General features: G+C 43.7%; 1 protein-coding gene across 1 annotated transcript in view; it reads right to left on the bottom strand.

The window, feature by feature from the left end:
- Nucleotides 1-4,279: 4,279 nt before the first annotated feature.
- LOC138644929 (growth/differentiation factor 8-like) overlaps nucleotides 4,280-27,458 on the bottom strand; it is a 243,580-nt gene continuing 220,401 nt past the window's right edge. The window contains exon 3 of the mRNA XM_069733855.1: nucleotides 4,280-7,422. Within this exon, the coding sequence (XP_069589956.1) occupies nucleotides 7,045-7,422 (378 nt within the window). The 3' untranslated portion in view covers nucleotides 4,280-7,044. The remainder of the gene's footprint in view (nucleotides 7,423-27,458) is intronic.

The following is a 27,458-nucleotide window of genomic DNA, read 5'->3' as shown; positions in this document are numbered from 1 at the left end:
TGATACAATATTGTTCTGCTCCAGGAAGACATCCAGGCCTCTCTTGAACCCCTCGACTGAGTTCGCCATCACCACCTCCTCAGGCAAGCAATTCCAGATTCTCACTGCCCTAACAGTAAAGAATCCTCTTCTATGTTGGTGGAAAAACCTTCTCTCCTCCAGACGCAAAGAATGCCCCCTTGTGCCCGTCACCTTCCTTGGTATAAACAGATCCTCAGCGAGATATTTGTATTGTCCCCTTATATACTTATACATGGTTATTAGATCGCCCCTCAGTCGTCTTTTTTCTAGACTAAATAATCCTAATTTCGCTAATCTATCTGGGTATTGTAGTTCTCCCATCCCCTTTATTAATTTTGTTGCCCTCCTTTGTACTCTCTCTAGTTCCATTATATCCTTCCTAAGCACCGGTGCCCAAAACTGGACACAGTACTCCATGTGCGGTCTAACTAGGGATTTGTACAGAGGCAGTATAATGCTCTCATCATGTGTATCCAGACCTCTTTTAATGCACCCCATGATCCTGTTTGCCTTGGCAGCTGCTGCCTGGCACTGGCTGCTCCAGGTAAGTTTATCATTAACTAGGATCCCCAAGTCCTTCTCCCTGTCAGATTTACCCAGTGGTTTCCCATTCAGTGTGTAATGGTGATATTGATTCCTTTTTTCCATGTGTATAACCTTACATTTATCATTGTTAAACCTCATCTGCCACCTTTCAGCCCAAGTTTCCAACTTATCCAGATCCATCTGTAGCAGAATACTATCTTCTCTTGTATTAACTGCTTTACATAGTTTTGTATCATCTGCAAATATCGATATTTTACTGTGTAAACCTTCTACCAGATCATTAATAAATATGTTGAAGATACTTATATATTTTTTTTAATATTTTGTGGTATAGAATTTGCTAAATGGACTGTGGACTAATGTATGTTCTGGTTTGCGCATGAGTAAATTGTTTCACTTATTAGGGTATGTGCAGATGATCAGTAAATGCTGCGGTTGGACACCGCGTACTTGTGCAGCGTCCAGCCCGCAGTGTCCAGATGTTGCAGCATAGTGGGTGGGATGTTTTGAAATCCCATGCCCACTCTGCGTTCACAGATGCCTGCGGCTCATCCGCGGAGACGGACATGTGATGCGTCTCTCCAGACTGTCTACATCTCCACAAGAGAAATTTCACCCATAGAATATATTGGATGCCGTGAATCCGCACGGTTCAGTGAACACATGCGGATTCACCTGCGTTCAATAGATGGCAGCACTTTGGACACACATGCGCTGCATCCAAAGTGCTGCCAATTCCTGATGGTGTGCACATACCCTTATACATGGAGTGTCGAGTTCTTTATCTTCACTTGATATGCTGCATACTAATGATTTAAACAAAGCTACTTTCTTTAGCTAACAAGCACGTTTATTCCTTAATACATATACATATAGAAACCGCAATGAAAAAATACATCGATTTAAAAATGTTCTGCTAAATATCGGCAACATGTTAAATGTTTTTAATTTCACACTTAGAAAATATCCAGTCTTACAAAACATAGAAACAGCATTGCCATTTTTGATGACTGATAACCTAAACCTTTATCTTGCTGCTTAGTTTTTTAATTTCTTACTTAGTACACATATACACAGTAGAATAGCATACACAGAAAAATCTTAAATTGATTACATTGGTTATATTGTTATAATAGAAAAGAAAAACATTTATTTAGACCAAACTGTGAAAGGCCTTCCTGAAAAATTAAAAATTAAAAAAATTAGAATAACCTACAAAGAGATACCAGGAGTAAAACACCCACAAATAAAATTCAGTAAGCTTTACAGAAAACGTACAAAAAAACAAATATATTAGACATAATTAAAAGGAGATGTTAAAACAGAGGTAGATTTTACAAAGGGAGGCAATATTCCAAAATCATAATTGCTATAAGCTAATTTTGATATATGCAAGAGCTATGTTTCACAATCAAGTATAAACAATAGAGTAATATCACTCAGTTGGTAGATCAATGTTAGACATAAAGCTATGTGCACACGTTGAATAAATGAATGCAGAAATTTCTGTAAAATTTCTGCATCTCTTGGCAGGAAAAACGCAGCTGCTTTTTTATTTAGCTTTTGCCATGCATTTTTGCCTGATTTCAGCGAAGTCAAAGGTGAAAAACAATTGACATGCTGCAGATTATTTTCTGGACGAAATATGCAAGTCAAAAATACTCAACGTGTACATGACACTTCAAGTCTCTTACTTCACTTTTCAGGCATAAGGATTGCTTCAGGTTTTGCCAGCAAATCTGCAAGGAAAAAATGCACCAAAAATGCACACAACCTGCAACATATGCAAAAGCCCTAAAGTGAAAATATTGGGAAGCAGATTAAATAATGTATATACATAAATTCTCGCATCACACTATTATTGTTGAACTCAAAGTTAAATATAGCAGGATAATTCCTGATTAATTCTAAGAGGACAGAATTTTATATCCCAATAGGATGTGAACCAGGTCCCATGAATAAGAGAGTCGCAGACTCAAAACCAGGGACTTGAGTCCAAGTAAATCATATGAGACACGCCATTTGTCAGGCATAATGCATATACAGTACAGACCAAAAGTTTGGACACACCTACTCATTTAAAGATTTTTGTGTATTTCCATGACTATGAAAATTGTACATTCACACTGAAGGCATCAAAACTATGAATTAACTAACATGTGGAATTATATGCTTAACAAAAAAGTGTGAAACAACTGAAAATATGTCTTATATTCTAGGTTCTTCAAAGTAGCCACCTTTTGCTTTGATGACTGCTTTGCACACTCTTGGCATTCTCTTGATGAGCTTCAAGAGGTAGTCACCGGGAATGGTTTTCACTTCACAGGTGTGCCCTGTCAGGTTTAATAAGCAGGATTTCTTGCCTTATAAATGGGATTGGGGACCATCAGTTGTGTTGTGCAGAAGTCTGGTGGATACACAGCTGGTAGTCCTACTGGATAGACTGAATTGTATTATGGCACGAAAAAAGCAGCGAAGTAAAGAAAAACAAGTGGCCATCATTACTTTAAGAAATGAAGGTCAGTCAGTCCGAAAAATTGGGAAAACTTTGAAAGTGCCCCCAAGTGCAGTGGCAAAAACTATCAAGCGATACAAAGAAACTGGCTCACATGAGGACCGCCCCAGGAAAGGAAGACCAAGAGTCACCTCTGCTTCTGAGGATAAGTTTATCCGAGTCACCAGCCTCAGAAATCGAAGGTTAATAGCAGCTCAGATTAGAGACCAGGTCAATGCCACACATAGTTCTAGCAGCAGACACATCTCTACAACAACTGTTAAGAGGAGACATTGTGCAGTAGGCCTTCATGGTAAAATAGCTGCTAGGAAACCACTGCTAAGGACAGGCAACAAGCAGAAGAGAATTTTTTTTTGCTAAAGAACCCAAGGAATGGACATTAGACCAGTGGAAATCTGTGCTCTGGTCTGATGAGTCCAAATTTGAGATCTTTGGTTCCAACCACCGTGTCTTTGTGCGACGTAGAAAAGGTGAACGGATGGACTCTACATGCCTGGTTCCCCCTGTGAAGCATGGAGGAGGAGGTGTGATGGTGTGGGGGTGCTTTGCTGGTGACACTGTTGGGGATTTATTCAAAATTGAAGGCATATTGAACCAGCTTGGCTACCACAGCATCTTGCAGCGGCATGCTATTCCATCCAGTTTGCGTTTAGTTGGACCATCATTTATTTTTCTACAGGACAATGACCCCAAACACATCTCAAGGTTGTGTAAGGGCTATGTGACCAAGAAGGAGAGTGATGGGGTGCTACGCCAGATGTCCTGGCCTCCACAGTCACCAGACCTGAACCCAATCGAGATGGTTTGGGGTGAGCTGGACCGCAGAGTGAAGGCAAAAGGGCCAACAAGTGCTAAGCATCTCTGGGAACTCCTTCAAAATTGTTGGAAGACCATTCCCGGTGACTAACTCTTGAAGCTCATCAAGAGAATGCCAAGAGTGTGCAAAGCAGTCATCAAAGCAAAAGGTGGCTACTTTGAAGAACCTAGAATATAAGACATAATTCCAGTTGTTTCACACTTTTTTGTTAAGTATATAATTCCACATGTGTTAACTCATAGTTTTGGTGCCTTCAGTGTGAATGTACAATTGTCATAGTCATGAAAATACAGAAAAATCTTTAAATGAGAAGGTGTGTCCAAACTTTTGGTCTGTACTTTTTCATTTTGAACATCTGGACAGATGAGATATATGCAACTTGTTATGCTCAGATTGGATTTTTTGATACTTGAATCCCAATAAGGACATTTAAACGTAAAGAAACTATTTTAATATCCTCTCAACCTTATTATTTTCTTATTTTTTGTTTCTTTTTCTCATTTTTTTTATAATTTTTTTTTAGCAATTTTGCTTGTTTTGTTTTCTTATGTTTTTTTTCTGGGCTATGGGTGTATTGGGATACAGTTCTTTATTGCCATAGGGATTTGTAGGGATATTCGGGCAAGTTGCAGTTGAGTGGGGGCGCCTACCGCAGAAACTTAGGGTGCCAACCTCCACAGTCAGGTGGGGCCACTATAGTGGACCCACAGGGCTCAATAGGGCACACTGAATTTCTTTTTTCTCCCTATTGTAACCCATGTGTTGTAGTGTTTTTCAAATTTGGAATAGCTGTTTTTAACTTTACTTATTAAAAGTTATATTTTAGGGATCCTTGTTTTTCTGGTTTTCTGAGGAGGCAAATCCTCCCAGGGCATAATAGTGGAGCCAATCCTACCATAAAATGACCACAGTGGGGTAATCATAGAGTAAATCAAAGCATTCATATAGATCAAAGTATCCCTTCAGTCAAGCATTAGCTATAGCTATAAGGCATAATAAACAAAAGAGGCAAACCCAAGGTGATGGTCAAGCCAGAGAATAACACCCCTTACTCGTGTTTTGCGTATGACTTCTCCTGAGAGGTCAAGGAAAAACGCTTCCCCTTCCCCTCCCATAGTTCTTACATATGTGAAATTAAGTCATGTCAATTAAGATTCTGAAATATTGACACCCTTTGTAAAGGCAACCTCTGTTTTAACATCTCCTTTTAATTATGTCTTATATGTTATGTTTGTTTATGGGTTTTCAATAAAGCTTACTGCATTGTATTTGTGGCTGCATTACTACTGATGTTTCTTTGGAGGTTTGTAAAAAAGAAAAATCGCACCCTAGTTTAAAATCAATAGTCGTTCCAGTTTTGGTATTTCAATTGACTATATTAACCAACTAGAAGATTGGAGAATATTTTTGATGAACTCCTAATAAAATATCTTAAAGGGAATCTGCTCTAGTGAACAGTAATGATGGCTATTTCCCAATAACACCCATTCTGGCTTTCTTGAAGTCTCACATGCATAATCACAAGCCATTCTCAATCCTCTTCTAACAGGATCCTGGTTTCAGAGGCATGATAAGGTAGCTAATTAGGCAGAGCAAGTACTGTACATCAAGTTAGAATTTGACAACACATACTGTACCATGATTTGGAACTACTTGTGATACTGTCAATGGGCTTCAATCAGAACGGGCATTATTAGGGAGTAATAATCACAGTGACTGTTGACTGAAGCACTTTCACCTTTCTGACTCAAATATTTTTTGCTTAGATTGCATGCATGGGTTCTTTACAAGAATGCAGGTAGTGATTATACATATAAGGATCTTTGTAGATGGCTATTAATATACACTCTAAGCCTGAGTTGGTGTTTTGAGGTTCCTTTCAATATAAATATTCATATTTTAATAACATGTAAGAAGCAAGGAATGACCAAACTGCCTAAATATAGCAATGCTGCTGAGCCTTTCCATTTCACCTTTATGAACAGAAATATGGATATAACACAGGTAAGCAAAATGCTACAAGAGAATGCTGAATAAATGATGCAGCCCCATATTATGCCTCTGTACAATCTTCAAGCCTTAAAGAGGTATAGCATAATACTCATAGAAAACAGATGGGATGGCCCCTTTAATGGGAATCTGTCAGTAGGTTTTTGCTACCTCATCTGAGAGCAGCCTAATGTAGGCAAAGAGAAGCTGCCTCTATCAATGCATCACATAGATTACTGGGTGCAGCCGTTCCCACATAATCAGAGCTTTTTGATTTAGCAATAAAGCAGAGCTGAGAAAGCAAGCCCCGCCCCCAGCAGGCCCTGTATATACAATCTCCATAGACAGTGAGCTGCCTATCACAGGAGGGGGCGTTGTCAGGCCAGGGCTCACATGACCAGCTAGTCAGAGCAACAGTAAGCTACTGATGCTAAATCATTGTAAGCAAAGAAAACCTGTGCTTTAATCTCTATCTCTTGCTCTCTTCAGATAACATAGCAAAAACCCTAAGACAAATTCCCTTAAGGGAATATATTGATAATTGTACAAGCAAGAAGACATATGCCCACTAGGTTCAAGAGACAATGTATTGCTGCTTGAAATTACTTTAGAAAGGTAAATATCAATAAACTTTGCAAAATGTTAGACACATACAACATGGCACATGACAATATTGCGTCAGACTGGACAATAATGTATGAATATAAAGAGACTTAATATTTTCATTGTACTGAATTAGCTAGTGAAATTAACTTAATAAAAATGTACATTTACTCTAATATCGCTCACTGATTGTTTTGTGAACTGGTGCTGAAAGACAGCAACAATGTAACTTTCTGTAAACATCTATACATCCAGCTCTTGGCATTATATAACACATACTCAAGTTTTTAATACATTTTCACTAGTTCGCCTGAAAATATACCGAGTTTGCTCATACCAAACATGAATATTTAAAAATATAAGATTTTTTTTTAATGAATCTTTCAAATTGTTTCACATTTTATGTTACAGTCTATGAAGTGCTTTCATGGTAATAAAGAATTATTGCCATATTCTTTATATTATTGCCATACGTTTTACATGCACATTATAATATTAGCTATAATATTTGTCCAGATGTCACGATGGCACCAGAAAATGCTCTCAGCATCGCTTATACACACCCACAACGGTCAACTACCATTCCTGGAATTTTACCTTGAATAACTTCTGCATCTTCATTGAAATAAAGCATATTAATAGAAGACAATTTATTTGGAGAGCAGCACGGTCCAGTAGGACCCTTCTGGTTTGCCTGATTAATAACATGGCTGTGGGGATATTTTTGCAGAAATTGTAGTCCACATTCTCCTCTACAATAGTTTGCCTTATATTTCTTGGGTGCAATAACCCAGTCCCAACCTAAATCTTCAAAGTCTACTATAAATGGATAACGGCAGCACACAGATCCAGATGAATCATCACAGTCAATACCAGACTCTCTTCTAAATCGTTTTGGCATGTCTATCACTCTCACTTCAATAAAAGGCATCTGTTGAAAAATAGAAATAGAAAACAGGTGAGGAAATATGATATTGTGCTACATTCATACAAATTGCAAATTATCTACCTTTCAAATTTTGTCCTTGCTATGTATTTGCTTTTTTACAAACAAAAATATTTCCGGAACAATAAGATGGGAGGTGCCCCCCCTTTCATTTTTCATTACTTATTTTGGTAAACTATAGGTGTATCTGGTATGTTATCTTTTGTAAAACATAATTATCCATGTAGAATAATGCAAAGCACATAATCATCCGTGTGCTATCAAATAGTCCTCAAAAATCTCCAATTATGGCACTTCCAATTAATATCCTACCAATTGCGGACTTACATTATCTTGGCCGCATGAAGAGACCAATATGAATATGTTTAAAAGTTAATTCTTTATTTAACATCAAAATTAAAAAATTTTTCAACAAGACCAAACATAAACAAACAAACAATATGTCCATGGAATGGATAGGATAGGCAAAGACCTATGTATAATATTGATATTTAGTCCAAATTGGATCCATGCAAATATCACTGCCCACTGTGGTATAATTAATAGTGTCCTTTAGAAATCTCTAGTTGTGATGAATCACACATATATTAGAGGACAATATATATCATATAGCATATAGCAATGCCGCATATACAACCGCATGCACCATTTATGCCGCCTTTCCATTGGTCTATTTTGATCTTGTCATGCGTCACATGCTGCGTCTCCATGACTACTTAAGGTCCTTGTCCACACGAATTCAGTATACCCCTTGAAGAAGTGTCCAGCGTGGACACGAAACGCGCGTCGGGCTTCTCCCCATCCAGAGAGGGTCTTTTGTGCACTCAGCGGTAAGCGTTGCGGACATTATTCCAGTACTCTCCTTATGCTATTTTGCATGTAGGATCTGTTATGCAGGGCCCTGCAATATAGCACAGTGTGTATTCACCTTACACCCACTTGGGCTGCACCCGGCTATTTGCTGGATCTCACCTGCTGCTCCTGCCGTTTTTTGCAGGTTATAGTCATAAATATAAATATACGGTACTTAAATTCTCTATCAGCGTTTTTACACATAACTGCCATGGCATAATATTGTGTTGCATGTATGGTTACCTGGGCGAGGCTCTATATTACTGCATGATATGCACTTACGGTACACTCATTAGAGCCTTGTTTGGCTATCTGTTACATTGCCTCTACTGTTTATAATGGGCCGAAGCTATATTTATAACTATATCTACATCTAACTGATATATAACTACTGTAAAAGTTTTGTTATTTGCTTGCTGTGTTCACATTACTATATACTGTATATCCTGAAATCTTATCATATCCTATGCGTTTTAAAAAATGTTTGTCTAAATAAATTTATACTCTTTTCTATATATTGTGATTCAAGTTACTCCTTTGCTTTGCTCCTGATTTCCATAATCATCCATGTAGTATAATGCACAACCTATTGTCATCCATGATGTAGTATAATGCAAAGCCCATAGTCATACATGTAGTGCAGGGCTCCCCAACCTGTAGCTCGGGAGCCACATGTGGCTCGCGGCCCAATGAATTGTGGCTCGCGACTGTCTGCCAGCTTGATGCATTAGGTCCAGGTCTAGCAAACAGGTATGAAGACCACATCTCACAATGGTGAATTTTGTGAGTAGCCCTGCACAGAATTGCAGATATGGATGCACATTTACTGGTCTTAGGGGTTTAGGGATGTTTTAGGTATGGTACGCTGGAGATTAGTACTACCTGTTAGAGGAGGTGTTCAAAGCTGGATGTAACAGTGTGTTGGGAGAATACTGAATGGGGGTATTGTGGGAACCCCTGGATCTCAATGTACTGCTCTGGAGTGATTTCTGTGGAAAAGCTTTGGTTATCATTATATCTGTAATGGGGTCTTTGGTTGACACTACTTTTGAAGGGTGTGGGAGCTGAATGTGGCTTGCGACCCTCTCTCTAAGCTTAATGTGGCTCTCAAGGTCATAAAGGTTGGGGACCACTGATTTAGTGTAATGCACAGCCCATAGTCATACATGTACTATTATGCACAGCCCATAGTCATTCATTTAGTATAATGAACAGCCCATAGTAATCCATGTAGTAGTATGGCCACCATATACATACTGAATTAAGAAAAAAAATACTCCTCTTCTCTCTGCTCCCCAGTCATGTGGCGTCCTCTCCTGAATCTGGCAGCTGGCTTTACCATGCAAGTGACGGGAGCACATGACGTCACTGCCATTAACCCCTGATGACGTGCACGCTGACATTAACTGCTGTCCTATAATTGGCTGCCAGCTGAATATACAGTGCCTTGCAAAATTATTTGGTCCCCTAGAACTTTTCAACCTTTTCCCACATAAAGATACCAAATGTAAATTTTTGGTGAAGAATCAACAACAAGTGGAACACAATTGTGAAGTTGAATAAAATTTATTGGTCATTTTACATTTTTGTGGAAATCCAAAAACTGAAAAGTGGGGTGGGCAATATTGTTCGGCCACTTTACTTTCAGTGCAGCAAACTCACTCCAGAAGTTCATTGTGGATCTCTGAAAGATCTAATGTTGTCCTAAATGCCTAATGATAATAAATATAATCCATAAATGCACCTGCTCTGTGATAGCCTCAGGGTTCTGTTTGAAGTAAAGAGAACATCATGAAGACCAAGGAACACAACAGGCTGGTCCTTGGTACTGTTGTGTAGAAGTTTAAAGCCGGATTTGGATACAAAATGATTTCCAAAACTTTAAACATCCCAAGGAGCACTGTGCAAGTGATCATATTGAAATGGAAGGAGTTTCAAAGCACTGCAAATCTACCAAGATTCGTCTGTCCCTCTAAACTTTCATCTCAAACAAGGAGAAGACTGATCATAAATGCAGCCAAGAGGCCCATGATCACTCTGGATATACTGCAGAGATCTACAGCTGAGGTGGGACAGTCTGTCCATAGGACAACAATCAGTCGTACACTGCACAAATCTGGCCTTTATGGAAGAGTGGCAAGAAAAAAGCCTTTTCTCAAAGATATCCATAAAAAGTGTCATTTAAAGTTTGCATCAAGCCACCTGGGAGACACACCACCTTTTGGCAACAATGCCAACCGAAATGTTTGGCGTAAAGGCAACACAGCTCATCACCCTGAACACACCATTCCCACTGTCAAACATGGTGGTGGCAGCATCATGGTTTGGGCCTGCTTTTCTTCAGCAGGGACAGGGAAGATGGTTAAAATTGATAGGAAGATGGATGGAACCAAATACAGGACCATTCTTGAAGAGAACCTGTTGGAGTCTGCAAAAGACCTGAGACTGGGACAGAGATTTGTCTTCCAACAAGACAATGATCCCAAGCATAAAGCAAAATCTACAATGGAATGGTTCACAAATAAACATATCCAGGTATTAGAATGGCCAAGTCAAAGTCCAGACCACAATCCAATCGAGAATCTGTGGAAAGAGCTGAAAACTGCTGTTCACAAATGATCTCCATCAAACCTCACTGAGCTCGAGCTGTTTGCCAAGGAAGAATGGGCAAGAATTTCAGCCTCTCGATGTACAAAACTGATAGAGACATCCCCAAGCGCCTTGCAGCTGTAATCACAGCAAAATGTGGCGCAACACAGTATTAAGTTAAAGGGGCCAAATAATATTGCAGGCCCCACTTTTCAGTTTTTGAATTTCCACAAAAATTTAAAATAAGCAATAAATTTCATTCAACTTCACAATTGTTTTCCACTTGTTGTTGATTCTTCACCAAAAATTTACATTTGGTATCTTTGTGTTTGAAGCATTGTATGTGGGAAAAGTTTGAAAAGTTCCAGGGGGCCGAATACTTTTGCAAGGCACTGTAGCCTCTGTAGGCTCTGTTGTGGCAAGTGGGGTAATAGTTTGGCGTTTAATGTCACCTTTGTATTGTAAGGTGACATCAAGCCCGGCTTAGTAATGGATAGGTGTCAATAAGACACCTATCCATTGCTAATCCTATAGTTGTAATAGGTTAAATAAAGACACAGCCAGAATAAAGTCTTTTAATGAAATAAAACACTAAACACAGTTTGCCATCTTTATTAAACACCTAATCCATGCAACGCCCTCAATCTACTGTAATAGAAACAAAATAATAAACCAATACAAATACTCCCTGTTCCGATGTAATCCATTTAATATCGACTGTCCCATGACGATCGCCCGTGGAGAGCTGTCACATCAGGAGATATGACCATTCTACATGGGCCTCCGATAACACACTGACTGGAAATAATACTCCGGTCAGTGTGCCTCTCTCACTTTACGGCACTACCGCTGCATGAGAATTTTCTCACGCAGCAGTACGGCAAGTGACAGGACGAACTCCGGTGACCTCTAGGCAGGCAGAGTGATACAGTGTGGGAGGATTGCCTCTGGTCACTGTATCACTGGAGCCCCTGTAGAAAGGTTACATCTCCCGATGTGACAGCTCTACATGGGAGATCATTGTGGCACACTCATTATTAAATGGATTACATTGGAACAGGGAGTATACTGTTGATTTATTATTTTATTTTTTTGCAAGCGATCAAGAGCATCAGGGATTAGGTGTTTGGTGAGTATGTACTGTATGTGTATATGTATATACTGTATGTGTATATGTATGCACTGTTTGTGTGTGTTTTTTTTACTATTCAACACAGTAGATGGATGATGGGACTACTACTGTCCCATCATTGGCTAGTGCTGTCACTGTTCTATGCGACAGCAGACATAGCCGGATGGGACTAGTAGTCCCATTGGATGATGCCTGCCTACACACAGACCCGAACACACACACAGCCGTGCACACACCCACAGACACACGCACACAGACACGCACATCTTTTCCGCTCACACATAGTCTCTGCCCACACACATAGTCTCCGCCAGCACACATAGTCTCTGCCCACACACTCTTCCTCCTCCCTATCTGCATCATTTTTTGCACAGAACTCAGTAGCAAAACCGCAAATCTTTTTATACTTGTGGTTTTGCTGTGGATTTGACTGACTCAATGGAAGTCAATGGTGCAGAAACGCTGCAGATCTGCAAAAAGAATTGACATGCAGGGGAAAATAAAATGCTGCGAATCCACGCAAATTTTCCACAGCATGTGCACTCCAATTCTGTAATTCCCATTGACTAACATTGGTTGTGCACTACACTGTGGATTTGATGCAATTCTGCGCATCCAAAAACGCTGCGTATCCGCATCAAAATCCGCAATGTGTGCACATAGCCTACTGCGTAATGTATTACCAATGGTTTTCCTGGTGACCATGATCCCAGCTGCCTTGATATCATTAACAAGTTCCCCCTGTGTAGTTTTAGGCTGATCTCTCACCTTCCTCATGATCAAGGATATCCCACGAGGTGAGATTTTGCATGGTGCCCCAGATTGTCGATTGACAGTCATTTTGCATTTCTTCCATTTTTTTACTATTGCACCAACAGTTGTCTCCTTCTCACCCAGCATCTTACTTATGGCTTTGTAGGCCATTCCAGATTTGCACAGGTCTATGATCCTGTCCCTGACATCCTTATAAAGCTCTTGGGTCTTGCCCATGTTGTAGAGGTTAGAGTCTGACTGATTGAGTCTGTGGACAGGAGTCTTTTATAAATGTGAAAAATCAGCAAGGGATCAGATACCGTATATACTCGAGTATAAGCCGAGATTTTCAGCCCAAAATTTTGGGCTGAAAGTGCCCCTCTCGGCTTATACTCGAGTCAAGGTGGGTGGCAGGGTCGGCGGGTGAGGGGGAGAGGGCGCTGAGGCATACTTACCTAGTCCCAGCGATCCTCGCGCTGTCCCTGCCGTCCCACGGTCTTCTGTGCTGCAGCTTCTTCCTCTCTTCAGCAGTCACGTGGGACCGCTCATTACAGAAATGAATAAGCGGCTCCACCTCCCATAGGGGTGGAGCCGCCTATTCATTCCTCTAATCAGCGGTGCCGGTGACCGCTGATAGAGAAAGAAGCTGCGGCACCGAAGACCAGGCAGAGGGACAGCGCGAGGATCGCCAGGACTAGGTAAGTATAGCATATTCACCTGTCCGCGTTCCAGCCGCCGAGCGTCGCTCCATCTTCCCGGCCGGCGCCTCCATCTTCCCGGCGTCTGCGCTCTGACTGTTCAGGCAGAGGGCGCGATGACGCATATAGTGTGCGCGGCGCCCTCTGCCTGATCAGTCAGAGCAGAGACGCCGGGAAGATGGAGGCGCCGGAACGAGACGCTGGGAGCTGCAATCAAGGGAGGTGAGTATGTGTTGTTTTTTTTTTTATTGCAGCAGCAGCGGCGGCGGCGGCAGAGATTTATGTGGAGCATCTATGGGGCACAGTGAACGGTGCAGAGCACCGTATATGGGCACAGCTATGGGGCACAATAAACGGTGCAGAGCACCATATATGGTCACAGCTATGGGGCACAATGAACGGTGCAGAGCACCGTATATGGGCACAGCTCTGGGGCACAATGAACGGTGCAGAGCACCGTATATGGGCACAGCTCTGGGGCACAATGAACGGTGCAGAGCACCGTATATGGGCACATCTATGGGGCACAGTGAACGGTGCAGAGCACCGTATATGGCACATCTATGGGGCACAGTGAACGGTGCAGAGCACCGTATATGGCACATCTATGGGGCACAGTGAACGGTGCAGAGCACCGTATATGGCACATCTATGGGGCACAATGAACGGTGCAGAGCACAGTGAACGGTGCAGGGCACCGTATATGGCACATCTATGGGGCACAGTGAACGGTGCAGGGCACCGTATATGGCACATCTATGGGGCACAGTGAACGGTGCAGAGCACCGTATATGGCACATCTATGGGGCACAGTGAACGGTGCAGGGCACAGTGAACGGTGCAGGGCACCGTATATGGCACATCTATGGGGCACAGTGAACGGTGCAGAGCACCGTATATAGCACATCTATGGGGCACAGTGAACGGTGCAGAGCACCGTATATGGCACATCTATGGGGCACAGTGAACGGTGCAGAGCACCGTATATGGCACATCTATGGGGCACAGTGAACGGTGCAGAGCACCGTATATGGCACATCTATGGGGCACAGTGAACGGTGCAGAGCACCGTATATGGGCACAGCTCTGGGGCACAATGAACGGTGCAGAGCACCGTATATGGCACATCTATGGGGCACAGTGAACGGTGCAGAGCACCGTATATGGGCACATCTATGGGGCACAGTGAACGGTGCAGAGCACCGTATATGGGCACAGCTCTGGGGCACAATGAACGGTGCAGAGCACCGTATATGGCACATCTATGGGGCACAGTGAACGGTGCAGAGCACCGTATATGGGCACATCTATGGGGCACAGTGAACGGTGCAGAGCACCGTATATGGCACATCTATGGGGCACAGTGAACGGTGCAGAGCACCGTATATGGCACATCTATGGAGCACAGTGAACGGTGCAGAGCACCGTATATGGCACATCTATGGGGCACAGTGAACGGTGCAGAGCACCGTATATGGCACATCTATGGGGCACAGTGAACGGTGCGGAGCACCGTATATGGCACATCTATGGGGCACAGTGAACGGTGCGGAGCACCGTATATGGCACATCTATGGGGCACAGTGAACGGTGCAGAGCACCGTATATGGCACATCTATGGGGCACAGTGAACGGTGCAGAGCACCGTATATGGCACATCTATGGGGCACAGTGAACGGTGCAGGGCACAGTGAACGGTGCAGGGCACCGTATATGGCACATCTATGGGGCACAGTGAACGGTGCAGAGCACCGTATATAGCACCTCTATGGGGCACAGTGAACGGTGCAGAGCACCGTATATGGCACAGCTATGGGGCACAGTGAACGGTGCAGAGCACCGTATATGGCACATCTATGGGGCACAGTGAACGGTGCAGAGCACCGTATATGGCACAGCTATGGGGCACAGTGAACGGTGCAGAGCACCGTATATGGCACATCTATGGGGCACAGTGAACGGTGCAGAGCACCATATATGGGCACATCTATGGGGCACAGTGAACGGTGCAGAGCACCGTATATGGCACATCTATGGGGCACAGTGAACGGTGCAGAGCACCGTATATGGCACATCTATGGAGCACAGTGAACGGTGCAGAGCACCGTATATGGCACATCTATGGGGCACAGTGAACGGTGCTGAGCACCGTATATGGCACATCTATGGGGCACAGTGAACGGTGCGGAGCACCGTATATGGCACATCTATGGGGCACAGTGAACGGTGCGGAGCACCGTATATGACACATCTATGGGGCACAGTGAACGGTGCAGAGCACCGTATATGGCACATCTATGGGGCACAGTGAACGGTGCAGAGCACCGTATATGGCACATCTATGGGGCACAGTGAACGGTGCGGAGCACCGTATATGGCACATCTATGGGGCACAGTGAACGGTGCGGAGCACCGTATATGGCACATCTATGGGGCACAGTGAACGGTGCGGAGCACCGTATATGGCACATCTATGGGGCACAGTGAACGGTGCGGAGCACCGTATATGGCACATCTATGGGGCACAGTGAACGGTGCGGAGCACCGTATATGGCACATCTATGGGGCACAGTGAACGGTGCGGAGCACCGTATATGGCACATCTATGGGGCACAGTGAACGGTGCGGAGCACCGTATATGGCACATCTATGGGGCACAGTGAACGGTGCGGAGCACCGTATATGGCACATCTATGGGGCACAGTGAACGGTGCGGAGCACCGTATATGGCACATCTATGGGGCACAGTGAACGGTGCGGAGCACCGTATATGGCACATCTATGGGGCACAGTGAACGGTGCGGAGCACCGTATATGGCACATCTATGGGGCACAGTGAACGGTGCGGAGCACCGTATATGGCACATCTATGGGGCACAGTGAACGGTGCGGAGCACCGTATATGGCACATCTATGGGGCACAGTGAACGGTGCGGAGCACCGTATATGGCACATCTATGGGGCACAGTGAACGGTGCGGAGCACCGTATATGGCACATCTATGGGGCACAGTGAACGGTGCGGAGCACCGTATATGGCACATCTATGGGGCACAGTGAACGGTGCGGAGCACCGTATATGGCACATCTATGGGGCACAGTGAACGGTGCGGAGCACCGTATATGGCACATCTATGGGGCACAGTGAACGGTGCGGAGCACCGTATATGGCACATCTATGGGGCACAGTGAACGGTGCGGAGCACCGTATATGGCACATCTATGGGGCACAGTGAACGGTGCAGAGCACCGTATATGGCACATCTATGGGGCACAGTGAACGGTGCAGAGCACCGTATATGGCACATCTATGGGGCACAGTGAACGGTGCAGAGCACCGTATATGGCACATCTATGGGGCACAGTGAACGGTGCAGAGCACCGTATATGGCACATCTATGGGGCACAGTGAACGGTGCAGAGCACCGTATATGGCACATCTATGGGGCACAGTGAACGGTGCAGAGCACCGTATATGGCACATCTATGGGGCACAATGAACGGTGCAGAGCACCGTATATGGCACAGCTATGGGGAAATAATGATCTATTTTTATTTTTGAAGTTCACCGGTAAATGCTGCATTTCCACCCTAGGCTTATACTCGAGTCAATAAGTTTTCCCAGTTTTTTGTGGCAAAATTAGGGGGGTCGGCTTATACTCGGGTCGGCTTATACTCGAGTATATACGGTACTTATTTCCCCCACTGTACCTTACACATAGAACATTTATAAAAGTAGGTTATGCAACTGTAATTAGAAATAGAGATGAGCGAACCTTTCAAGGTTCAGTTGTTAGATTTGTTAGAGTTGTTAGTTTTGAGGAACGTTTAGACATTCGCCAAATGTTCACAAACCACATGAAATTCAATGGGAGGCCAAACCAAATGTATACACAACATCTTAAGGGGATACAAAAGCTTCCCAAACAGCTAAAATTAGGGGCAGACACCACAGTAAAAATTTGCTCTTGGTGCAGCAACAGTCAGCCATGGGCCATACATGAGGTATCAGGGTCTGGGCCAGCATTTACAGCTTTGAATTGAAGTTTCAATGAGAGCCTCATAGTTACGAGAGTGGTGTAAGCCTTTTTTGCTGGAAGCCCTGATACCTCATGCAACAGATACATTTTTTTTTCACAGCAACACTCAGATGGCACAAACATCAGTTTCATACAGTTCTATTGGTAGAAAATTGTAATGAAAGTAACACAGGTTGTTGACTGATCAATTGACCCACAGTAGAACCTTTTATAATGACACAGAAGAAATCAGCCATGGATCATTCATGAGGTATCAGGGACTGGGTAATCATTTACAGCTTTGAATTGAAGTTTCCATGGGGACCTGATGGTTAAGGGAGTAGTGAAAGCATTCTTAGCTGGGAGCCCAGATAACTCATTCAACACCTCGAAATTTTGTTTCCAGCCACATTCAGATGACGCAAACATCAATTTCATACAGTACTTGTGAAGATAGTCACTACTCACGGACCATGAGGAGGAAGAGTCAGATGTTCCGGGGGTAATGCCAACAGAGTACGTAGATAACCAAGGGAAAAGACAAAGGCATAAGTCAGGCCACAGTCCAGGTCAATAACAAGAGATAGTAGATCAAAAGCTAAAGGACAAGACAAAGGGATTGTCAGAACACGGTCCAAAGGGTCAGGCAGCAGAAGATCAGAATTCAGAGCAACAGAATCAGGCTAACATTCACCATGAAGCAAAAACTACATCTGGCAGGAATCGGGGGCAAACAGCTCAGGTAAGTAGCGGGCACATTGAGCACCTGTAGAAAGTCCCGCACCTCCCAGTCACAGATTGGACAGCGGAGCAGTAAATCAAAGCATTGCCAGTGTTAGAATCTGTTTAGTTTGTGACTATCCACCATTTTCTTGTGGAGTTCTGGCTTCTGGTCTTTTTCCTCTTGTGCTGGGTTTGTCTTGGGTCAGGTGTTTGTTTCTCTCTTTATTAACCAGCACCTGCCTCCCAGTCCTTGCTGGACAACAGTGTTTATCTATTTGAGCTCTAGCTTGGTGTTTTGCTTTGTCTTCTGTGTGTGTTATTTGTGCAGTGCTGGTACCTCTGGTTCTGCTTGCCTTAGTTTCTGTTTTCTATTGGTTTCTGTAGCCTTCTGTTTGTTTTCTATTAGGAGGTGATCCGTTTTTGTACCCAGTCCTTAGTTCTTTTAGGGAACCCCTTCCCCTTATCTATAGGTCTTCGCTTGAGATTAACCTAGGATCGTCAGTGGGTCTATTTGCAAGTAATGGGTCACCCACTCCATCGTAGGGTTTCAGCCTAGTCATAGTGCAGGTTCAGTTTTTCTCCTTCTACCTTTGTCCTGTGTTGCAGATTCGTAACAGTTTGTCCAGCCAGAGAGATGTATATAAAAAAAAACACCCCTCCCGGATTTCTGCAATATGAACCGCGTTCAAGATCTTGCTCAGCGTCTGCAAGGGTTAACGTTGGAAGTTGCCAGCTTACAACAGCATGTGAGTAATTGTCCTGGAATCTGCTCTGAAGAACCTAAGGTGGTTTGTCTGAATGTTTTTCTGGTAAACGGCAGGAATTTTTTTTGTTTAAAAATGCATGTTTACTTTATTTTCGGCTAAGACCCAGGTCTTCAGGGGCTGAATTACAGTGTGTGGGGATTATTATGTCTTTATTGCGAGGTGAGCCGCAAGTTTGGGCATTTTCATTGCGTCCGGATGACCCTTGTTTGATGTCAGTAGAAGCGTTTTTTTCTGCTATGGGGGTATTATATGATGATCCTGATTGGGTCACTACAGCTGAGGCAGAACTCAAGCGGCTGAAACAGGGTTCTGGTGATGCTGAGAGATATTGTACCCAGTTCAGACGATGGTCTGCAGAGGTCAGCTGGAATGATCCAGCACTCAAGAGTCAGTTTTTAGCAGGTTTTAATGACAGGGTTAAAGATTTGCTCATTGCATATCCTGCACCTGCTATGCTTGAGGCTGCTATGCAATTAGCTATCCAGGTGGATAGAAGATTGAGAGGTAGACAGAATGAGGAGAAGGTTTCAATTTTGCTGGAGAGCCCCGTTGACTGTGGGGAGCCTATGCAACTTGGGGCGATGTCCTCTCGTTTCCAGGAAAGGCAGAGAAGATTCTCTGAGGGGCTATGCCTTTATTGTGGTAAGGCTGACCATTTTATTAAGCAATGTGAAGGACGCATAAAAAAGGAAAAGGGAAAAAAAGGTCAATCAGAATAGCCCTCCCTTTCGCATTGCATTTTTACGGTCGGCAGGAGTTTCTTTTTCTGGTAGTTCTACCTGTCGTGGTCATTCGATTGATTTTCAAGTGATGGTGGACTGTGGTTCTGCAGTTAATTTGATTGATCAACAATTTCTAGACAAGTATAAGATTGATTCTGCACCTTTTTCATGCCCTTTTCCTGTAGTGGCGATTGATTACGCTCCTCTAAAGCATGGGTGCATTTCTCGAAAGGTCACCGGGTTTCCACTCACTGTGAATATGGAACACCAGGAATCTTTAGATTTGTTTGTACTTGATAAATTACCTTTTCCAGTTGTCCTTGGGTTACCCTGGTTAAAAATGCACAATCCTGTACTAGAGTGGTCGTCAAGTACGATAAGATTCTGGGGTCAGGAGTGTTATGGGAAATGTTGTGATGCACACATTGCTGCTGTTGTGAAAAATGAGCTACCTGAAGCCATTCAGGAATTCTAGAAAGTAATTTCAGAAGTGGAGTCACAAGCTCTACCACCTCATAGAGATTATGATTGCGCTATTGAGTTCATCCCAGGTGCTACTCTCCCTAAGAGTCATTTATTTAATCTGACGATCCCCGAGAGGGAGGACTTAAAGGAATACCTGCAGACTTGTCTTGCTGCAGGTCATATAAAACCCTCTAAGTCCCCTGTGGCTGTGGGGTTCTTTTTTGTCAAAAAGAAAGATGGAGGTCGTAGGCCGTGTCTGAATTTCAGGGAGATTAATAAGATCACTGTGCGCAATCCTTATCCCTTGCCGCTAATTCCAGATTTATTTAACCAATTAGTTGGAGCCAAGTGGTGAGTTAAAGAAGGCAATGAATGGAAGACAGCCTTTAATACCCCGGAAGGTCATTTTGAGTGTCTAGTTATGCCTTTCCGGCGTTCTTTCAAAATTTCATTAACGACATTCTTAGGCCGTTGATCGGTAGGAGTGTGATTGTTTATTTGGATGATATTTTGATCTATTCGCCCGATCTGGAGTCACATTGGCAGAGAGTCCGTGGAGTTCTGCAGATTCTGAGAGAAAACACACTCTTTGCTAAACTGGAGAAATGCGAGTTTGCGGTACAGAAAATTAGTTCTTTGGGGTACTTTGTTTCCAGTGATGGTTTTGAGATGGACCCAGTGAAGGTTCAGGTGGTGTTGGAGTGGCCTAGACCTGAATGCTTGAAGTCGATTCAGAGATTCTTGGGGTTTGCTAATTATTATTGAAAATTCATAAAGAATTTTTCTGTTATCGCAAAACCCCTTACTAATCTTACTAACAAGGGTTCCAATACTGTCCAATGGCTGTTAAGGCTATTGATCATCTCAAGGAGAGGTTTAGCTCTGCTCCTGTTTTGATCCAGACAGATGAGACTAAGCCCTTTCTGGTAGAGGTGGACGCCTCATCAGTAGGAGTGGGGGCTCTTCTGTCCCAGGAGGGAGAGGATGGGGTGCATCTCTGTGCTTTCTTTTCTAAGAAATTTTCAGAGGCGGAGCTCAACTACGATGTTGGGAACCAAGAATTGTTGGCTATTAAGCTTGCGTTTGCGCATTGGCGACATTTTTTGGAGGGCGCTAGACATCCTATACAAGGCTTTACTGATCATAAGAACCTGATCTATCTGGATGCTGCTAAATGTTTGAAAGCCCATCAAGCTAGGTGGACATTGTTTTTTGCCCGGTTCCATTTCTCTGTGACATATATCCCTGGGACAAAATTTTTTAAAACTGATGCTTTGTCTCGAAGTTTCTCCCCAGCGGTTAATACTGAAAAAGAAGAATCTATTCTGCAGAGAGGGGTGGTGGTGGCAGCATTAGGTTCTGAATTGGAAAATAGCATTCTTAAATCCTAGGATGCGGCACCAACTAACACTCCGTATGGGAAATTATTTGTGTCTAAAGCCCTGAGGAGAGCTTTGTTTATGGAATGCCTTGTTTGGCGGGTCATCCAGGGATTGCTGAAACAAGAAAGTAGATCAGGCAGAGTTTCTGGTGGCCGGAATGGCTAAAAGAAATTGTCAAGTGGGTGCATCAGTGTACCGTGTGTGCTAGGTCTAAGGTTTCTCATGCTCTGGCGGCAGGGTTGCTTTGCCCGTTAGAGGTTCCTAGTTCTCCATGGACGCATCTTGCAATGGATTTTATCACCGACCTGCTGGTCTCACGGGTTTTCTGTTATCTGGGTTGTTGTGGACTGATTTAGTAAGATGTGTCATCTGGTCCCGTTCAATTAATTACCCTGTGCTAAGACACTTGCCAGGGCATTTGTGAAAGAGATTGTCAGACTCTATGGTGTTCCCACGGACATTGTCTCTGATAGGGGACCACAGTTTGTGGATCGCTTTTGGCGTGCCTTTTGTGACAGACTTAAGGTTCATTTGTCATTTTCATCGGGCTATCATCCACAGTCCTATGGTCAGACAGAGAGGAAGAACCAGGATTGTTGAACAGTTTTTGAGATGTTTTGTAGAGGACAATCAGGAGATGTGGTCGGAATATCTACCATTAGCTGAGTTTGCTCTCAATAATCATATGTCTTCTTCGGCTGGGTGTTCTCCTTTCTTTTGTTATACTGGGAAGAATCCATCTTTCGGTCCTTTTTCTTGGATTGGGGCGGTGGTGCCTGAGGAGGAGAGTTTTTCTGGAAATTTGGAAAGGGTTTGGACCAGTGTGCGCCATAATCTTAAACAGGCTAACAGGAGGTCTAAGACATTTTTTGACAAGACAAGAAGGGAGGCGAGGTTTGGTGTTGGGGACCTGGTTTGGTTGTCCTCTAGGAATCTGCATTTGAAGATCCCTTCTAAAAAGTTGGGGCCAAAATTTGTAGGACCTTTCAAAGTGGTTCACATTGTCAACTTGGCAGTGTTGAGATTAGACATTCCTTCGTCCTCGAAAATTAATTCAGTTATTCATATATTTTTGCTGAAGAAGGTTGACACGCCAGATAAGGTGGCTATGCTCCTCCAATTGATGAGGACTGCGAGTTTGAGATTTCACGCATTCTTTATTCCAGGTGGCATAGAGGAGGGTTACAGTATCTTGTGTTCTAGAAGGGTTTCGGTCCCGAGGACAATTCCTGAGTGAAAGCTGTGGACGTCTCAGCCTAAAGGTTAATTAAGGCTTTTCACAGGAGATTTCCGAATAAGGCCCGGCCTAGAGGATCCCGGGGATCCTCGTTAAAGGGGAGGTACTGTTAGAATGGGTTTAGTTTGTGACTATCCACCATTTTCTTGTGGAGTTCTGGCTGCTGGTCTTTTTCCTTTGCTGCTGAGTTTGTCTTGGGTCAGGTGTTTGTTTCATTCTTTATTAATCAGCACCTGCTGATGATCAGCATTTATAGCTCGAGCAGGGACCGGACCTCTCTCTTCCAGACCATAACCTCTCCAATGAATGCAGTACTGAGGTAATTACAGACTTTCCAGGAATCAACAATCTTTTGAACTTCAAAATCTGAACTGTCATTGACAGAAACCAGTGGAGGTGGAGATGAAGGAGACAAAATGGAAGGGGCAAACTCTTTTAGCAGTGATTTATGGAATACATTTGGAATGCGAAAAGATGGAAAGATATTTGATCTGAAAGCCACTTGGTTAACTACCTCGAAAATTTCATATGGACCAACTTAGGTCCCAACTTCACTGATGGCACATATCACCAACCTTGAATATGGGACCACCTGAATGTTTCCTAATGGCCTTCCATTTCTGGTGATGCTGGGCCACCCCAATATTCCTCTGAACTATAATCCTCAGTGGTGCGGGAGGAATATTGGGGTTGGCCCAGCGTCTCCAGAAATGGAAGGCCAACAGAAAACGTTTAGGTATTTCCATATTCAAAGTTGGTGATAAGATCCGTGACCAGGTAATGAATCTGACCCAGATGGTTTAGGATCAGGTCAGGGATCACAGAGGCTAGAATCATCACAGTCCCAGCTGCAGTGTCAGTTTAGTACTCTGGGTGCTTGCCAAAGCTCTCTGCTTTACTGTAAGTAAAGGATTTAACTACTCACTCTAATTACAGAACCTCTAAATTATCATGGATGGCTATTTTGTCTTGCAATATCAACTGCTGGCTCAGTTGAGAAGTGGTTAATTTGCTTGACTGCTGCCTTCCTTGGATGTACTACATGTTTATCAGGCTGCCTCTCTGGAATAGAACCCTGATTCTCCGTTACTCGTGTGTACTCTGCAATCCCGCATGTGGGTTGTTTGAGATTGGATGGCTGAGAGTGCCTACAGTTCCTTCACTTTATGCTCCACCTGGTCCCCTCTCATTTATTTTTGCCAGTTCGAACAAACAAGAAGATAGAAGCAGAGTACAATTCTATTTCCTTTGTTGAAGTATTCAGGAGTGGTTCCCTCCTTTGAACAATAATTTTTTCAAGGGAAACACTTTGGGCTCCCAGGACCCTAAGGCAACAGCATTGAGAAGGCATCCCAAGACAAAGGGGCTGCGACTAGCGTTATCAAGTCTCATGGCGGACCAACAGCAGTATCCATAATCAAACTACATGCTTTTTATCTGCGGCTCCTCTACTGTACACTACTGAAGATAAAAGTTTGGCTCTGTGGGTGAAATATGTAAGCTTCTTCTGTATTGGTACTCTGCCCCATGTTCTGTGGGTGAAATTCTTAACAGGACTGCCGTTAGCAAGCCTCACGGTGGACTGCCAGCTCGATCTAAGATCATACTTCCAGCTTTTCATCGGTGGCATTTGTAATGTACACAACTGGAGCTCAAATTTTGGAGCTGTGGGGGAAATGTGAAAACATGCTCTGTCAGTAAAATTTTTAAGAAGATTTTGGGGGCTACTCTTTCCTATGCTCTTTGGGTGGAATTTTTTATACGATTCTGTGTGGGTACTCTTCCCCATGCTCTGTGGATAAAATTTGTAATAAAACCCTGTAGGGGTATTCTGCCCCATGCTCTGTGGATGATATTTTTAACTGGACTGCTGGTAGAAAGCCTCGCGGCAGACCCCCAGCTCGATTCAAGATCATACTATCAGATTTTTGTATACGGCTGCTTGTACCCTACTGGAATTGAAATTGTAAAGCTCGAGGGAAATGTGAAAACATTCTCTATGGGTGAAATTTTTAATAAGATTTTGTAGGGTTACCATACCCCATGCTCTGTGGGGGAAATTTGTAAGCTTCTAATGTAGTAGGACTCTGCCCCATGCTCTGTGTGTGAAATTTGTATGCTGCTTCTGTGGGGGTGCTCTGCCTCATGATCTGTGGATTAAATCTTTTACTGGACTGGCAGTAGCAAGCCTCAGTCTCTGTGAGGGCACTGTTAACATTTTTATGTTATTCATTTACTTCCTATTTGACCATGATTGCTATGGTGATAGAACCTCTGTTAGTCATTTTCCTATCCACATTTATTTGCAGGGTAATTGTCCTGCTCTTACCCCCCATTTTGCTTCCTTCTGCAGCCCCCTAGCCTTTACTTTGACCATTTTACAGCACTGAAGTTGGGGTCCCCATTGACTTGAATGGATTTCTGAGTCCAGAGTCAAGTTCGAGTCCTGAACCGGACTTTTGAAAAAGTCTACCTGAATCTGGCGAACCCGAACATCCACTCGTTCGCTGATCATTAGTAATGTGACACAAAGCATTTTAAGGAAAATTGAATCGTGTTTCAGAGAATTGCACACTTTGTGAAAGTAGGAAAAGTATGCTATTTGTTGCAAAATTGCCACCAACAAATTGAGGTGAAGAACAGATTACTAGGTAAAGCTACTGAGACAACTTTATTTGAGCAAGGGAACAGCAAGAAACCTGAACTACCACACTTAACAATATTTGGAAGTAAAATTTTAGTACACATTCCCAAAGAAAAACGTACCAAGTGGGAATCTCACGCAAAAGAGGGTATCCTGGTGGGCTACAGTGAAATTCAGAAAGGATATAGAATCCTGCACCCAGAAACAAACAAAGACCCAATAAGCAGAGGTGTAACGATTGATGAGAACTTCCTGTTGCTTGAGTTTCATGACTTCATACCAGCAGAAGCAACAACAGTCTTTGAAGCAGGAATGCTTGTCCTTAATAGCTTTTTATTACATGATCCTATCAGCTGACATCTGGCATGTGATTGTCACATGATCTATCCTCACTTCCTGATAACTGGGATGTGACAAGACAGACACAGATTTCTGCTTTGTTCATTATTGGGCAGCATGGTGGCGCAGTGGTTAGCACAGCAGCCTTGCAGCGCTGGAGTCCTGGGCTCTAATCCCACATTGGACAACATCTGCAAAGAGTTTGTATGTTCTCTCCGTGTTTGCGTGGGTTTCCTCCGGGCACTCCGGTTTCCTCCCACATTCCAAAGACATACTGATAGGGAATTTAGATTGTGAGCCCCATCGGGGACAGCGATGATAATGTGTGTGTAAACTGTAAAGCGCTGCATAATGTTAGCGCTATATGAAAATAAAGATTATTATTATTATTGCTTACTATTTATACTTGTGCTTGCACACTTGTGGGAAGTGTAGCGCCCCATGGGCCTGGTCGTCACAGTGGTATTGCTTTCTTCCAGGGGAGAGTGATGCTATGTTTGGAGGCAAGAAAGGATAATGCATCCAGGTATCACAAACATGCAACACATTCACACTCCAGGCCACCAGGGGGAGCTTTTACTCATATTTATTAGGTCACTCCCCACATATATATAACTGGTAGTCTGTAGGGAAAGTTAGTGAGTCAGAAAGTTCCAGGCAGTAGTCTGAGGAGGACAGAGGGTCACCGGAGCTGTGCATGCCCTCAGAGCTGCAGCTCCCAGAAAGAGACATTGAAAAGCAGAATTGTATTGCAGCGAGCATGAAGAAAGTCGAAGCAAAGGAGAGGATACCAGAAGGGGACCAGCCCCAAACAGGCTGCCTCCTTCTGAGGCGCAGAATCCCGGTAGCCGGAACACCGAGGGAGTAAGGACCTCTACTTATTTCAGAGACCGGCAGGACAGCTAATTGCAGGTTACCTGTCTGCACCTACACCCAGGAGGCACCGTGACACCCACAGAGCCGGGTTATCTAAGAGACCCTATAAACAGGCTCAACTCACCAGTCATACGGGTTTTGTCCTATCCTATACGGGGGACAGAGAGCGAAACATTGCATCTGTGAGACCCTTATGTGAAGCCATAGGCAGTAAGGGACTACATTACTGCAGCGCAAGGGAAGGCTACTGATTTCCACCTGGACAAGGGGACTCTGGACTTGCCTCTAAACCGACTGGGCTCTGCCTACCCTGTAGTCTGGTGCTCTGGACTGTGGATGCTGAAGTCTTCAGAAAAGGTAAAGAGACTGCAACCTTGTGTCCTTGTTCCTCACTGTGCCATTCACCATTCACCATCTACACACTGGGAAGCCCTGGGGATATACTTCGCCTGTGGGAAGGTATACCATCTAGCTGCCATAACATCACCTCAGCGGACACCTTAAAGCAGCGTCGGTCACCCTGACCGAATACCACAGGTGGCATCACGAACATAAACTCTATCCCTTTAAGGACCTTTCCCTTTTATACGGACATCCCAGGGCCATGGACTGGGTCAGCCACCGTGACAATCCTCCTGTGAACCGCATGACCCGGTACCGAGTACCGCACGGCCCCTGGGGGCGCTCCAGAAACAGCGATACTATTGCACAGCACCAATATGCGTGGAGCTCTCCCTCTGCCCTGATTATTCAACAACCTTTCACTATGGCTATGTCTTTCCTTTGGCACATTTTTTGAATCCGGTGTATTTTCTCCCTGTATT

The sequence above is a fragment of the Ranitomeya imitator genome, chromosome 7, assembly GCF_032444005.1.
Source record: "Ranitomeya imitator isolate aRanImi1 chromosome 7, aRanImi1.pri, whole genome shotgun sequence".
Lineage (NCBI taxonomy): Eukaryota > Metazoa > Chordata > Amphibia > Anura > Dendrobatidae > Ranitomeya > Ranitomeya imitator.
The sequence above is the reverse complement of the archived record's forward strand: the minus strand, read 5'-3'. Positions and strand labels throughout refer to the sequence as shown.